The 15,759-nt window shown below is 41.3% G+C and overlaps 1 protein-coding gene across 1 annotated transcript in view; it reads left to right on the forward strand.

Moving 5' to 3' along the window:
- The window catches only part of ITGA4 (integrin subunit alpha 4), a 55,691-nt gene that overhangs the window by 29,598 nt on the left and 10,334 nt on the right, over positions 1 to 15,759 (forward strand). The window contains 5 exon segments of the mRNA XM_073306060.1: positions 252 to 406; positions 3,668 to 3,817; positions 6,248 to 6,324; positions 9,959 to 10,109; positions 13,333 to 13,431. Of these exon segments, the coding sequence (XP_073162161.1) occupies positions 252 to 406; positions 3,668 to 3,817; positions 6,248 to 6,324; positions 9,959 to 10,109; positions 13,333 to 13,431 (632 nt within the window).

Genomic DNA, 15,759 nt, shown 5'->3' on the forward strand with positions numbered 1-15,759 from the left:
ATGCATAAGTTTTCTTTTAAAATTGTGAAGTTATTTTTTCCTTTTAAATTACAGCTTTGTGTATATTCCCAAGGGTTCAAAAATACATTTAACTTGATGCTTTCTAGAGCATTTTGAGACAGACATTATGTATCCAGCAGACTCCATTTGTAAGTGATGAGGTATAACTCCTATCATAAATTAGTGAAAATAAACATGTTTCAAAGATATTTTGTAAAAAGCTTTTACTTACTTGCTTTTTAATCTTGCAGTGCTGCTTTATGACCTAAGTGTAGATGTAAGCAGAAAAACAAACATTCCTGCAAGATTTTACTTTTCTTCTAATGGAACATCAGATATGGTCTCAGGAAGTATGCAGATTTACAACAGCAATGTTACCTGCAAAAGTCATCCAGCATTTTTGAAGGTAATGTAATCTTTAGTATCTACTTTGTTTCATACAGTAATATTGTCATATGTGTAAGGGGTATCTACCTACTTTAAAAAAAGGTTTTACATAGTCTCCTATTTATGTTACCCTCACAGAAATTAAAAATGTCTGTCCTAGCAGATCATAATCTTGTCCAGTAAGTAAATGTTGAATTTCCCCCCACAACCCTGCCTCTCCACCCTTTGCTGCTTAAGAGATAAGTCAACATGACTCTCTTGACTTTTCTAAGTGTGTGCCAGTATTATTAATCTCGGCAGGAATGTGTACCTATTAACATTATGCAGATGTCTCCACTAGGAGAATATAGTTCCTATATTTGGGATGCTAGTAGGATTTAAAAAAATCTTGGTAATTTATTTTTTGCCAATTTGACCCTATTGTCGGGAAGAGAGAGAGAGAGACAGATGGCAAACTTTGTGGCTACTGAGAAGATATTGCATAGATTGACTACAGGTGCAAGAGAATCATATATGTCCACGTCTTATCAGTAGTGCTGAGCTGACTCAACAAGTTACTGAAATAGTGTATTAAGGCAGACTGGGATTTAGGGGTGTTCTGGTAAAATTTTGTGGGCCACTCTCCAGTTTGATTTTGGCCTAATATTTTTGTTTACACATTTTTAATTTTTTTGGTAACATTTTCAAATTGAACTTTAATTATTAACTAACTTGGCCAAACTCATCCGTGGTGATACCAGCGGAGTTACACACAGGATAAATTTGACCCACTAATGTCCACATTGATTTTGTTTTTTCCTTTTAATATACATATGTTGGTGTATCCTGACTCAGCTTTCAATATCTACCTAATGTTTGCCTAAATTTAAATAATTTGTATGATTTACATATGTAAATAATTTTGCATGGATGGCAATAGGAGTAGCTGCTTCCTAGCTGCTGCAGCATACAGCACTCCTACTACTCTTAGTAAGGGGGAAAGAAAGGGAGCACTAGGCTGTGCATCAACACTTGCAGAATCTAATTGGCTGATCTCTCCCATTCTTCCACCTTCTGGGAAAGAGCAGCCTATCAAAGGAGAATTCTCCATAGGTGAGGGTTCTCCTGACAGAACCATAGCAGCCTCAGGGAATAACTGTACAGTAACGGGTCCATACGCCTCCATAGGAAGTGGGAGCCACATCACCAGGAGATCAGAGGTTGCCTGTATAGATCCATGTGGTAGCTTATAAGGCTTCTGGACCCAGGTCTTTAGGCAGGAGTGAGCAGAAGCACAGATTAGTGCTCAGGTGGTGATACATAAATCAAGACTAGGCCAAGCTTAGTGAGACTAGTGGTAATCATCAGCTGATCATCTGGCTGGTCCCAAAGCCCAGAGAAAGGGCTGTGCCCACCAGCCAAAAGCCTGGTTGCCCAGTGGTGTATTGCAGATCTGCATTTAGAATAGTTTATTTTCTATATATAATTGCATGAAGATAAAGGTTTCTTTAGGCAAGATCTACATGGGAATTTTGTGGGTGGTGCAACATTGATAACTATATATTAATGTTTAGTCCTACCTTTGCATTGGTCCAGATTCTGCCAACCTTACTAACACTGAATAGTTCTTTATTTCTCAGGTAGATCTGTTGAATTCAGTGGATCTGGTCCTATTCAGTGTACATAAGAGTGGCGTACTCTAGTCCATTGGTAATAGCACACATGTGACATGACGTCACAGGACTCTTAGTCTACGGAATACAATATGCTCTGGATACGTATGCATTGTCTGGTTTTGTGAAGTGCTGTGATGTTGTTTTATCCTCAGGTTAACATAGAGAAGCCTAAAGGTGATTTAAGATTTATATTAAAACTTTTCACAGTTGCCACATTTCAGTTAAAACAAGTAATGGAAATTCTGCTGATAAACTATACATGGTATAGTACCATGCACGCTTATTTTGTCATTTAATTTGTGATTATATATAATTGAGCTCATGTAAACTTTTCCCATATAACTCCATTTTCTTTTAAATTTAGTAGTAATATTAAGACTGCCCCGCATCACCTGAGGGCTTGTCTATACTACCCGCTGGTTCGGTGGGCAGCGGTCAATCCAGCGGTGGTTAATTTATCGTGTCTAGTCTAGACGCGATAAATCTACCGCCGAGAGCTCTCCCATTGAATCCGGTACTCCACTGGAGCCAGAGGTGTAGGCGGAGTCGATGGGGGAGCGTCAGCAGTCGACTCACCGCAGTGAGTAGATCTGAGTATGTCGACTTCAGCTATGTCACATAGCTGAAGTTGCGTAACTTAGATTGATTTCCACCCTGCCCCCAGCGTAGACCAGGCCTTAGTCTTCAATACCCGTAAGAAGCTGTTAAAGTTAACTAAAGTACAGTCCTTACGGCAAAGCATGTACATTTTATATATTTTGAGTAAAGAATAATTAACAGCTAATTAATACAATGAAAGTAATATACACCAGATGCAGAGAAGACCTTGTAGAAAATTATTGTGAATTAGATAACATGTGATTTGGTCAAAGCAAGCTTGTAGATAAGAATTAAAGCAGTGGACATGTGGAGGGACAATCAGTGGCTGTCTATCTCATATACCTAGGGAATAATTTAATCAAGTTTGCTATTGTAAAACTCAGTGTTTCAAGCTGTTCAGTTTTCACAAGTGCATAACTTGGGATTTGGGCTTTGGTTTGTAGCATTCCTACACGGTCAGAGTTTAATGTTGAAATTATGATTTATTGAGCAGTTTAATCATCTTAATGCAGAGTACAAAATATAAACCCCTCTCTCCGTCCCAGCTCCATATACTATTTATGTGTACTAGCAGAGCCTTTTTAGACTTCACAGAAATACCTGATCCACTGTGCCTGTCTGGGTTTGTCCCATTTGTCCATTGCCCTTCTGTCTCACCTACCCTTACTTGTAAGATGCAAAATTACTAAACTGTGACCATAAATATTTTAAAATAAAACAATCAACCTGGTGACAAAGAAACTTCTGTTGGGTCTTCAACCAAATAAACTTTCAATTAACAATTGTTGTTTAATCATAAAATACACTATTCAGTTAGGAATTGACTGCTGTCATAATTGTTACTGAAAATTAGCACAGAAGTCATGGAGAAATAGGGAAGAAAAAAGTATATTGAAGGAAGAAGATTTCATTTCTGTGGTTTGGGAAGTGATTATATATGTGAAAATAGAGCTAAACTTGCAGTGTTTTCTTTATATACATGTCTGTTTTATATGATTAACTCATTAGGTTTCCAATTTTAATAGAAAGATGTAAGGGATATCCTGACTCCTATACACCTTGAAGCAACTTATCGTCTTGGGCATCATGTTCTAAGGAAAAGAAGTGTGGAAGAATTCCCACCACTTGAACCAGTTCTTCAGCAGAGGAAAGAAAAAGACACTATAAAAAACAAGGTTAAGATATGGATATTTTTGTCTCAACTTCAACAAAATGCATACACATTGTAAATCATTATTTAAAGCAAATTTAACACAGTGAAGTATAACTAAGGAATGCATTTTCTGAATTGGTGTCTAGATCTCATGGTGACTGGGACATTAAAAATGCCTTGAGTTCGTTAAATAAACCAGTAGGCTAAAACTAGAATGCTAAGTTTTGTCTAAAGGATGTATTGCTTCCAGAACATACGTCTAGTTTGTATTTTATATTTTTTACTCTAATAGTACATATGAAGTAGCACAGGATTATACTGAAGTATGTAATGTATCTCTTATTAATTATATTCTATTATTGCTTTAGGTATTAGTACTAGACATTTTCTTAACAGTCTTCTAGTTTCACATGATCTGCTGAGTCAAATCCCAGTATGAACTGCATGTGTTAGATACCCAGTACACTGCTTATATTTATACTCCCATTATTTCAACAACGTTGATGAAGTATTTATTATCTGGAGCTACTCCCAAGTTTTCAAGCACAGTGATTGGAAAAACCATACATTACAGTACCATAACAAAGCTATTTCCTACCCCTTCTCCCTCCCCCAGGAGCAAAAGTCAAAGTGTTCTTATGATTTGTAATTGGTATAATTAAATAACATTATTCTGACTCCTCACCAGTCATAAGTTTCACAAATTCAAAATAAATTTGACAGCCAGAATTTTGAGACTCCTACAGGTTTCTTCTAACTCAACCAACGCACATCACTACTGTCAGAGAAACCTAATATCACATAGGCAATCTGTATTGAGATAAACCATGTAGCCTGGCTAGCTGCTGCCCTATGCTAGGAGACTGCAGAACGATCCCAGGAACTTCAGTCCCCTAAAATGCTTTGTCCTTGCATGTAGGAAAGTGATCAGGAACAGTCAGCATGAATTCACCAAGGGCAAGTCATGCCTGATTAATCTAATTGCCTTTTATAACGAGATAACTGGTTCTGTGGATGAAAGGAAAGCAGTGGACGTGTTGTTCCTTGACTTTAGCAAAGCTTTTGACACTGTCTCCCACGGTATTCTTGCCAGCAAGTTAAAGAAGTATGGGCTGGATGAATGGACTATAAGGTGGATAGAAAGCTGGCTAGATTGTCGGGCTCAACGGGTAGTGATTAATGGCTCCATGTCTAGTTGGTATCAAGTGCAGTGCCCCAAGGGTCAGTCCTGGGGCCGGTTTTGTTCAATATCTTCATACATGATCTGGAGGATGGTGTGGATTGCACCCTCAGCAAATTTGCAGACGACACTAAACTGGGAGGAGAGGTAGATACGCTGGAGGGTAGGGATACAGAGGGACCTAGACAAATTAGAGGATTGGGTCAAAAGAAATCTGATGAGGTTCAACAAGGACAAGTGCAGAGTCCTGCACTTAGGACGGAAGAATCCCATGCACAGCTACAGACTAGGGACCGAATGGCTCGGCAGCAGTTCTGAGAAAAGGACCTAGGGGTTACAGTGGACGAGAAGCTGGATATGATTCAACAGTGTGCCCTTGTTGCCAAGAAGGCCAATGGCATTTTGGGATGTATAAGTAGGGGCATTGCCAGCAGATCGAGGGATGTGATCGTTCCCCTCTATTCGACATTGGTGAGGCCTCGTCTGGAGTACTGTGTCCAGTTTTGGGCCCCACACTACAAGAAGGATGTGGAAAAATTGGAAAGAGTCCAGCGGAGGGCAACAAAAATTATTAGGGGGCTGGAACACATGAGTTATGAGGAGAGGCTGAGGGAACTGGGGATGTTTAGTCTACAGAAGAGAAGAATGAGGGGGGATTTGATAGCTGCTTTCAACTACCTGAAAGGGGGTTCCAAAGAGGATGGCTCTAGACTGTTCTCAGTGGTAGAAGATGACAGAACAAGGAGTAATGGTCTCAAGTTGCAGTGGGGGAGATTTAGGTTGGATATTAGGAAAAACTTTTTCACTAGGAGGGTGGTGAAACACTGGAATGCGTTACCTAGGGAGGTGGTAGAATCTCCTTCCTTAGAAGTTTTTAAGGTTAGGCTTGACAAAGCCCTGGCTGGGATGATTTAATTGGAGATTGGTCCTGCTTTGAGCAGGGGGTTGGACTAGATGACCTCCTGAGGTCTCTTCCAACCCTGATATTCTATGATTCTACCTTTTAGAATTGGCTGATCGTATCTCTGTTGGCCCAAGAATGAGACACTTAGGATGAGACAGAATGCTTTGTCTGTTAACCTATGTACACTGCATGTGGCCAGAGAAATGGCAAGTCACCACCTGATTAAGCTCCTCCTTCAGTAGCAAGGGCTATTGGGCACTCATGGTGCTTAGATAATAACATGGTGATACATGCCTTAGAATTATGTTGTACCTGTTACTGTGTTCATACTGTTTTGAAATATTTCCACTTTTATCGTCTCTTTACAGATGGTTTTTGCAAGATTTTGTTCCAGAGAAAACTGTTCTGCTGACTTGAAAGTTTCTGGAAAACTTGCATTTTCAAAGTAAGTACAATATGACTTCTGTCTGCTGAATGAGATTGAGTAGGGCTTTATTTATCTAATTTAGTTTTCCTTGCTATCTCGGTAAAATTAATTTGCAAAAGTAGGCTGAGTTCGCTAAGCAAACATTACATGAATAGAAGAAATTGGTTTCCAATTAAAGATAATTAAACAAACAACCTTTCAGGAAGTATAACAGTAATGTATTTTATACATAAGAACAGTTCTTTTTCAATTATACGCATAAGATATTATTCCCAAAAAAGGATTTTGTTCATAAAAGAAAAATTTCTGAATTTCTAATTCAGATGTACTGAGATACATGTAACTCGCCGCACATCCAAAAGTTAGACCCCTTTTAACTGACAAGAATTAAACTTTTCCATTGCTGTTATGACAGTACCATACTTGCAGTGTACAAAAGGAAATACTTCATTTTTGTGCTAGCAGATTGCTGTATTTACTATTTCGATTATGAAATAAGGAAAAAGAACTACTTACGAATATTCGCTGTGCAGTTTAACACTAATGATCGAGGCACGAGATGGTTGGGCATTATGTGTGGTTTGGATTCTTTTCCCCTAGATATACTAGCTTGCATTTTCCAAGATGAATTTCATTTTATAACTTTTTACCCATGTTCCTAATCTCTTTAGGTACTCTGTATTATTTCTTGGTCCACACAGGTGTTTGCAGCTCCTTCCAATTTGCTATCATCCTTAAATTTCATTATCATGCTAGACTATTAATTTTATTTAAATGTCATGACAGTTCATTTAGACTGGATCTCTGCAGAACTTAACACTCGTCCTCTGTGAGATACTATCATTACCCTTTATAGTCCTTCAGCTAGTTTTCAATTCACGTGACAGCATTCCTACCCAATGTGATTTAAATTCTTTTTTGGGTAAGATTTTAAAAGATCTGTTCATGCCATCTCCCTTCTCCTTTCCCCAAGTATAAGAACATAAAAATGGCCATACTGGGTCAGACCAATAGTTCACCTAACCCAGTATCCTGTCTTCACACAGTGACCAATGCCAGAAACTTCAGAGGGAATGAACAGAACAGGGCAATTATTGCATGATCCATCCCTGTTGTCCAGTCCCAGCATCAGGCAATCACACACTTAGGGGGACACGCAGCATGGGACTGAATCCATGACCATCTCTCTCACCAACAGTATTTGGTCCAATAAAAGATATTACCTCACCCATTTTGTCTCTAATATCCTGGGACTGACATGACTATACCAACACTGCATACATCTTGGATAATAGCCATCAATGGACCTATCCTCCATCAACTTATCTAATTCTTTTTTGAACGCAGTAATACTTTTGGCCTTCACAACATCCCTTGGCAATGAGTTCCACAGATTGACTGTGTGTGTTGTGAAGAAGTACTTCCTTTTGTTTGTTTTTGTTTTAAACCTGCTGCCTATCAGTTTCATTGTGTTTCATGATTAGAACCTGGCTTCAGTGTCTCCTTGCAAACCCTGAGGGCTGAGAAATTTTATCTTCTGCATATCCCTGATACAACGTGAAACTAGCTGCCTGATTAAACGTAGTTTTGTTTTATGAATAGTCAGATTTTTAGAGGTCCTAATGAATTGAGCTGCTAGTTTCATCTTGTAAAACATCTTAAAATGGTAGATAAATAATACTATAATCATGTTATTTTGATTAATGACTCTTACGTGATTCTGGGCACAAGTTTTTGAGCCTTCATGGATTTCAGAGCAAGATTCTTCTCCTTCCCTCAACCATTTTCTTAGGCTTTAAGATAGTACTGCTTGAAAAATTTTGCATTTTTCTAATGTAAAGGATTTGGAGTATTTTCACTAGCATTAATAGAAGTTAAGCAGGTTTATAAATACTATTAAATTTTAGAGGAAGGAAATAGAGCACAAGAATTTGTACCATCTTTTTCAACCAAAATAAATAGGCTACATATCTTGATAAAGTGTGAAATATCACCTTAAATTACTTTTTGCCTTAGTATCTTGATTAAAAACTGGTTAGCTGTGAAGCATTAATTTATTCTGTCTAGACAGAGTACATTCATTATCCAGGAACAGCAAAGCAAATGCCTTTTAAAAAAAAAAAAAAAAAAGTATCTCCTCAATGAATGGAAATGTACAGGGGTGGTCACTGAAATACTTCACTTGAGTCTTATCCTTTACTTCTTGGGTTATGGTTCAGCATGTATGCATGACCTTGTTCTGTTTCTATTGCTTAGATTCTGGTCTGCTCTATACATTTCAGATATGCATTATACATGGTTTTAATGAAGAATGAAATATGATTACCAGGGAAAAGCTCTAGTTCAGCTTTGTCACACTCCCAGATGTGCACCTGGTGCTTTATGGTACTTATGAACTAAGCTGGCGGGCACCTTGTTAATGAATCAAGTGTATATGTATACCAGAAAAGAGTAGAATAGCAATTATGTAAATGTGGTAAAATAACTTAAAAAGGTAAAGTGAAGTAGAAATCCAGCGACTGAAATGTTAACACTGTGTTTCTCTTTAATTTGATGTTGTCTTGGAACCTAGCTGCTTATGCAGTGCTTTCACCTTCTGTTGCTTGTCTAAGTGCCAACTTCTTTCCCAAAGGTGTTCAGTGACTAATGTTTGGTTTCAAGCCAGAATATTTGATAAATGCCTATTTCTAGGCAGCTCTTCTACAAGTCTTAATTAAACTTTAATGTCAAACTGAAGTTTACTTTTAGAACCTCTTAGGTACCTTCATTTGTAAAATGATTATAGAACACTGGGTAGAACATAAAATAGCATGTTCACTCACCTTCCTGTCATCCTGTTTCACATGAACTCAGTCCCATACCTCAATTGAAAGCTGAAGACTGCAGCCTTATGTGGCACATAGGGATATAAATGCAAGGCTTTAATCATAAACATTTCCCTGTGTTTAAAAATTAACAGTACAGATCTCAATAGCAGGCAGAGGAAAAACCCAAACTAGTGAGACCAGAAACTCTCAACCATACATAAACATTACAATTGATGTACATATTTATTGCCCTGTTGGAATGTTCCTTAATAAATTCAGTCAATATATCCACCCTCATTCTAATGTTCTCCGTTCTGGGTGACATTCTCCTCTGTGCAGAGGGCCTGCCAAGCCTTAACTTGAGGGCTTAAGTGGTTGCGTAAGCCTCATGTGGCTCCTCTGCACAGGAGTAACTTCCCCTTAGAGATGCTGAAGCAGGAGGACATTCTTCAACATCTCTGTCTGGGACAAGACCTAGCAGAAGAGTAAGCACCATTCCTTACTTAGTCATGCATCTCTGAACTAGCACTCCATTGACTCAGAGCCTAAAAAGTGCAATGCAAATGAAACATTATGGTGGATTGACTACTGTTGAAATAGTGGAAGATTGAGTTGCCTTCAGCTAGAAGAATGAGCCAAATACCTATTTCACCAACAACCTCCAGTTGGGCTTCTGCAAATACCTTACTACACTGAAATCAAAGAAAGGGTTTCGCTTTTTTTTTTTCTTTCCTTTCTCCAGACGCTCTCCTTTTTACTGAGGTCACTTGTCTCTGTACATGCCATACATGTCACTGGTTTTCTCATACAGTATAACATTTTAAATATATTCCTTATTTTTATAGACTTCATGAAAAGAAAACATATCTTTCAGTTGGAAGTATGAAGACTTTACTCTTGAATATATCACTAAGCAATGCTGGAGATGATGCATATGAAACTGCCCTCCACATCCAACTCCCTAAAGGTCTTTATTTTGTCAGAGTTCTAGAACAGGTAAGAATTGAAATTCTAGGTCGTCATAATCCCTTGACCGTTCTCACATTACCTGGACAGACTGTACAGCTCTGTCTACACTACAGCTTAGAGCAAGCTTCTCAGCCGCGGTAGACAGACTCAGGTCATAATCCCTTGACCGTTCTCACATTACCTGGACAGACTGTACAGCTATGTCTACACTATAGCTTAGAGCAAGCTTCTCAGCCGCGGTAGACAGACTCATGCTAGTGGGGTTAACACAAGCACGCTAAATATAGGTGTGTGGATGCTGTGGCACAAGTGGAGGCTCAAGTTACCCACTTGAGCTCAGACCCATGGGGTAGAGTTGACAGAAAACCTCTATGTAGAGAAAGCTGACAACACTCCAGATTTTCTGCTTAAAACTTTAGTTAATCCATCCACAGAGTGGGCACAGTTTAATCAAGTTGGCCGCATTTTTTATTTAATAGTAAAGTATTGCAGTAAATGAACAACAGTAATGACTTCTAAATGTATTTGGAAATACTAGTATTTAATCTCCCTCATAGATTAAAACCCTGCTAAATTCATGGCTGTGAAAAATCTGGTCTCCTCCATGAAATCTGCTAGGGAGGGACAGGGCTGGGGGCGCCCTACTACAGGGGAGGGACCCCTACTACAGGGGAGGGCAAACGATGGCCCGCGGGCTGGATCCGGCCCATCAGGGCTTTCAGTCCGGCCCGCAGGATTGCCAGCCCCGTGGCGCAGTGGGGCTAATGCAGGCTCCCTGCCTGCCCTGGCCCCACGCCACTCCCAGAAGTGGCCGGCACCACATCCTGCAGCCCCTGGGGGAGTGGTGGGGGGCAGGAGAGGGCTCTGTGCGCTGCCCTCACCTGCAGGCACCACCCCCTGCAGCTCCCATTGGCTGGGAACAGGGAACCACGGCCAATGGGAACTTCGGGGGTGGTACCCACAGGCAAGGGAAGCGCGCGGCAGAGCCACTTGCCCCGCCCCATCCCCAGGAGCCACTGCCGGACATGCTGGCCACTTCTGGGAGCAGCGTAAGTCCAGGGCAGGCAGGGAGCCTGCCTTAGCCCCGCTGCACGCCGCTGCCACCCCGGAGCCACTCGAAGTAAGCGGTTCTGGGCCAGAGCCCGCACCCTGAACCCCTCCTGTGCCCTGCACCCTAACCTCCTGCTGCACCCCCCCAGCACCCGAACCCCCTGCCCTGAGCCCCTTCATGCACTCGCACACTCCCTCCCGCACCCCCAACCCCCTGCCCCAGCTCTACATTCATGGCCCTGCATACAATTTCCCCACCCAGATGTGGCCCTCAGGTCAAAAAGCTTGCCCACCCCTGCCCTACCATGTGCTGGGCTCCTGGCTCCTAGCCCTGGCGGGGTTGGGGAGGGAAGGGACTTCCTCTTCACCTGCAATGGCCACTCCCAGGGCTGGGTCAGACCCACCTTTAGGAACATCCCCCAACTGCAGAAAGCTCCACAGCCTTGGCCCACTTCCTGCCCCCATTGCTCTCCAGCCATGGGGGGAGGGATCATTGCACAGTGAGCAGCCACAGAGATTCTTGCTGCTGGAGAAGGGTCCTAGAGGTGGGTTTGACCCGGCCACGGGAGTGGCCCCTGCAAGAGAAGAAGTCCTATCCCTCCCCAGCCCCGCCAGGACTAGCACCTTGACCCTGGTGTACAGTTGGAGCCCCCAGCTGGAGCACCCCAGCCAGCAGCCCTGGAACCAGGAGGGCCAGGGGACTTTTTAACATGAACGAAGTTTGTAGGGCAGGAGACGGTATTGCCCCCCCAAAACTGCACTCCTTGGGCAGGCGCAGAGCCCCTGGTGGCACCATTCCGTGTCTGCCCAAGGCTTGCAGTTTGGAGGGCAGTGCTGCCCCAACCCCAAAACTATGCCTATGTTAAAAAGTGGGGGGCACGCCCCCAACCCCCCGTTCCAGCACTGGTGACACTTCTACAAAGGTTCCAAGAACCCTTGCCCCCAGCCCTGCTCCCTCTGGCTCTAGGCTCAGCACGTGGGAGTTGAAGGGGCCTTGGACCAGCTGCGTGTGTTTGCGGGGGACCAGAGCTCCCCTTGACCACACAGCCCTGGATGGTCACCCACCCGTAAGGCCAGCCCTGCCTCCCCAAAAAATGATGACAGCCCCCATACCATGTGACCCTCACATCTGTGCTGCTTGCTGCCCAGCTCTGAAGGCAGTGCCTCCCATCAGCAGCAGTGCAGAAGTAAGGGTGGCAATACTGCAACCCCCTTACAATAGCCTTGCGATCCTCCCACAACCTTCTTTTGGGTCGGAACCAACACCATGAAATTTCAGATTTAAATATCTGAAATGGTGCAAGTGATGATTTTTAAAATTCCATGACCATGAAATAAAATGGACCTTTAATTGGGTAAGTCCCTACTCATAGTATCATAGAAATATAGGGCTGGGAAGGGACTTCAAGAGATAATCTGGTCCAGTGGTTTTCAACCTTGGGTCCACAAACTATATCAGCGAAAGGTTATCATTATCACAGAACAGTAGCTTTCAACCTGCGGTCCACTACCCCCTGGGGTCAGCAGATGATGTCTAAGATTTCCAAAGGAGTCCACACCACCAGTCAAAATTCTCAGGGGTCTGCAAATGAAAAAGGGTTGAAAACCACTGGGCTAGTGCATCCCTCCACATCGAGGCAGGATTAAGTATATATAAACCATCCCTGATAGATATTTGTCTATCCTGTTCTCCTGTTTTTAAAAACCTGCGGGGACTGATCCTGTCAGCTGTTCTCAGGAGGTACAGTGCACCTATTGGATCAGGAGCTGCTGCTTTTTTTTTTAAGAAAGCTGGAGGCTAATTATAATCTTGCGAAGGAGACAAATTCTTTCCCTCTAAATTTTTTTTTATTAAAGAATTTACTTCTAAGATGTTTATACTGGACTTCTTATCTTTGAGAGGGTAATTTTAGACTTAAATAGGTTGACAGTCTACTTGCAAAGTCAACTCATTAACAAACAGAATATGAAGAGGTAATTTGATTGGGTGCAAGGAATTGAGCAATATGGACTCATTGGACTAGTCAACTAGTAGCAGCAGAAATATTTTGTAAATTCCCACTGATGTTCGCTGAAGTAGTAAATACTCCAAGTGAAATTTTATGGCATATACGTAGCTTGAAATTTCTGAAATAACTTTGCTAAATGGTCATTAGATTCATCACTTAAGTGTTACTGTTTTTTCATTCTTTAATTTTAGGAAGAAACACAGATACATTGTAAAATAGCCGATAATGAAGCTCATGCAATGAGACTTTACTGCAGTGTTGGGTATTTATATGTAGATCATCTGTCAAAGGTAAAATAAATCTGAAATTGTTAATCTTTAAAACTACATCTTGTTTTATGAGTAAATGCTTAAAATGTATGACTTGGAAGGGGAAACTTTATATTACACACTCTACATAATGTCTGCTAAAGCTAGAATGACAATGTTCAACAAATAAATTATTGCTCACCTTCTTCCTCTCTCTACCATATTCACCATCATGATAATTGAGAACCTGAGCTTCTCATAATCATAGTTTTGAATGGGCACAGGTCTAGGAATAGTTTATTAAGAGTTAACATTTTGTCAGATTTCGCATGGCATCCCATTTCATTTTGCTTTACTTCATTGAGGACACTATCCGCATTATTGCATTTATGGGAGGGTCTGAGTTTCTGTTAACAAGTCAAAGCTAAATATCACACTGAGTCTCCAAGGACAAGATATACACAACAGAATGTGTGTATTGCACCTAAATCGACACTTTGTAGGTATGCCAGTGGTTTTCTTTAAAATCATTATAATAAAAACCCTTCATTCCTTTATAAGAAATTAGCCTTCTATAGTTTATTGGAAACAATGCATTCAAATCAAATTGTAATAAGTAATGTGTCAAGAACAGGCATACCATACATACTGTAATCTTGCTCCCTTTATGGTGAACTGTACCAAGGAAGTCATTGAAATGTTACTTTTCTAGTTTTATTCTTTTAACTGATATTGATGTGACGTTGCCATGTGTTTAAAAAAAGGATTTTAACAATCAGAAAACGATTTATTTAATCCAAAGATTCAAGAGCATCTCCGTTTTCAGTTACAAAGAGCATGAGGGGTATTTGTGTTTAGAAGCTTAGAGACAAAGTAGTTTATTTAGTCAGTATGCCTCTTGTGCTGAATTCACTACACCTTCTGTGCTTCTGCCAACATCGTTGGCACCACGTTTTTCTTTCTGAGTAACTCCTTGCCTGCTAACTAGGGTTTAGTTGACTTGTTTCTGGCTGTAAGGGTTGGAATCTTCATCTGCACACAGATGTTAGAGCCTTTCTGTAAATAGGCCTGTAAGGGCTATTCTGTGGGGGAAAAGTGGTCACTACCTTATTTTTTATTTAGCATCAGCAGCATGCCAGGTATTTGAGACAGACAACACAGTCCCTGCCCTGAAGAGCTTAGAGTTTTTTAGGTAGAAATCATTTCAAGATTAAGTCTGTTCTGCTCAGGGGCAGCTTTAGGCATATTCTACATGAGGGAGTACCGGGGGCCACTATGACAACTCTCTCACTTCTTTACTAATCTTCAAACCTAAAGGTTCCAAAAGGGTGTTTGTTTCCTTTAACATGTGTTCTCTCGTTAGCACAAATGTTGGATTTCATATGTCTCAGAATCTTCATTCATTTCAGTTCATTTAAAGCACTGTTCATTTAAGTCTGGGGTACTTTTAAAGACTGAGGCTGTGCTGTGCCTCTTGCACAGAGCCTGCAGCCCAGGATGAGCAGGGACTAAAGGTGGCTATAATCTGTTTTTGCATAGTCTTGGTTTTGGGCTGCTCCAAGAACTGGAGTGGCCCCCAGTATAATTTAGTTATGGCCGTCACCAGCTGCCTCTGGGCGTAGAATCTCTGCAGTACTGTGTTCTGGGAGCAAGGCAACAGAACGGTCTCTCCTACACTAGGGCTTACAAGGGGTCTGGAGGTGTCTTACTCAGTCCTTGTACCAGGGACCTCGCTGGATTGTGGCATTTTAGAATCCTTTAACCTGCTGTACAGAGGATAAAGGAAAGGACAGAATCTCATCCTTAGGTTGGGATTTTCAAAAGAGCTCAGCATTGGCCTACCTCTGCACCCACTGAAGCATCTGGGAGTTGTCCTGGGAACTTAAATGGGAGCAGAGTTAGATTAATGCTGAGTGCTTCTCAAAATTGCAGCCTGAAAGTTCTGCTGCAATTGGCCAAGCAGGACAGAGTATCCTTCAGGAAGCAGATCATATAGGGCAAGGGTTCTCAAACTTTTGCTTTCCAAGGCCCACCTGTGTGTCAACTAGAAAAGGAGTACTTGTGGCACCTTAGAGACTAACCAATTTATTTGAGCATGAGCTTTCGTGAGCTACAGCTCACTTCATCGGATGCATGAAAAAAAGCTCATGCTCAAATAAATTGGTTAGTCTCTAAGGTGCCACAAGTACTCCTTTTCTTTTTGCGAATACAGACTAACACGGCTGTTACTCTGAAACATGTGTGTCAACTGTTTTTCTGCATATACAAGCCAAGGCTGGCAGCAAGCAGGGCAGTTGCCTGAGCTCAGTTGCTCAGGCTTTTACATGCAGAAAAACAGTTGTTTTCTGCGGCTTTAGTGTTCTTCAGCCC

This window comes from Lepidochelys kempii, chromosome 11 (genome assembly GCF_965140265.1).
Source record: "Lepidochelys kempii isolate rLepKem1 chromosome 11, rLepKem1.hap2, whole genome shotgun sequence".
Classification (NCBI taxonomy): Eukaryota; Metazoa; Chordata; order Testudines; family Cheloniidae; genus Lepidochelys; species Lepidochelys kempii.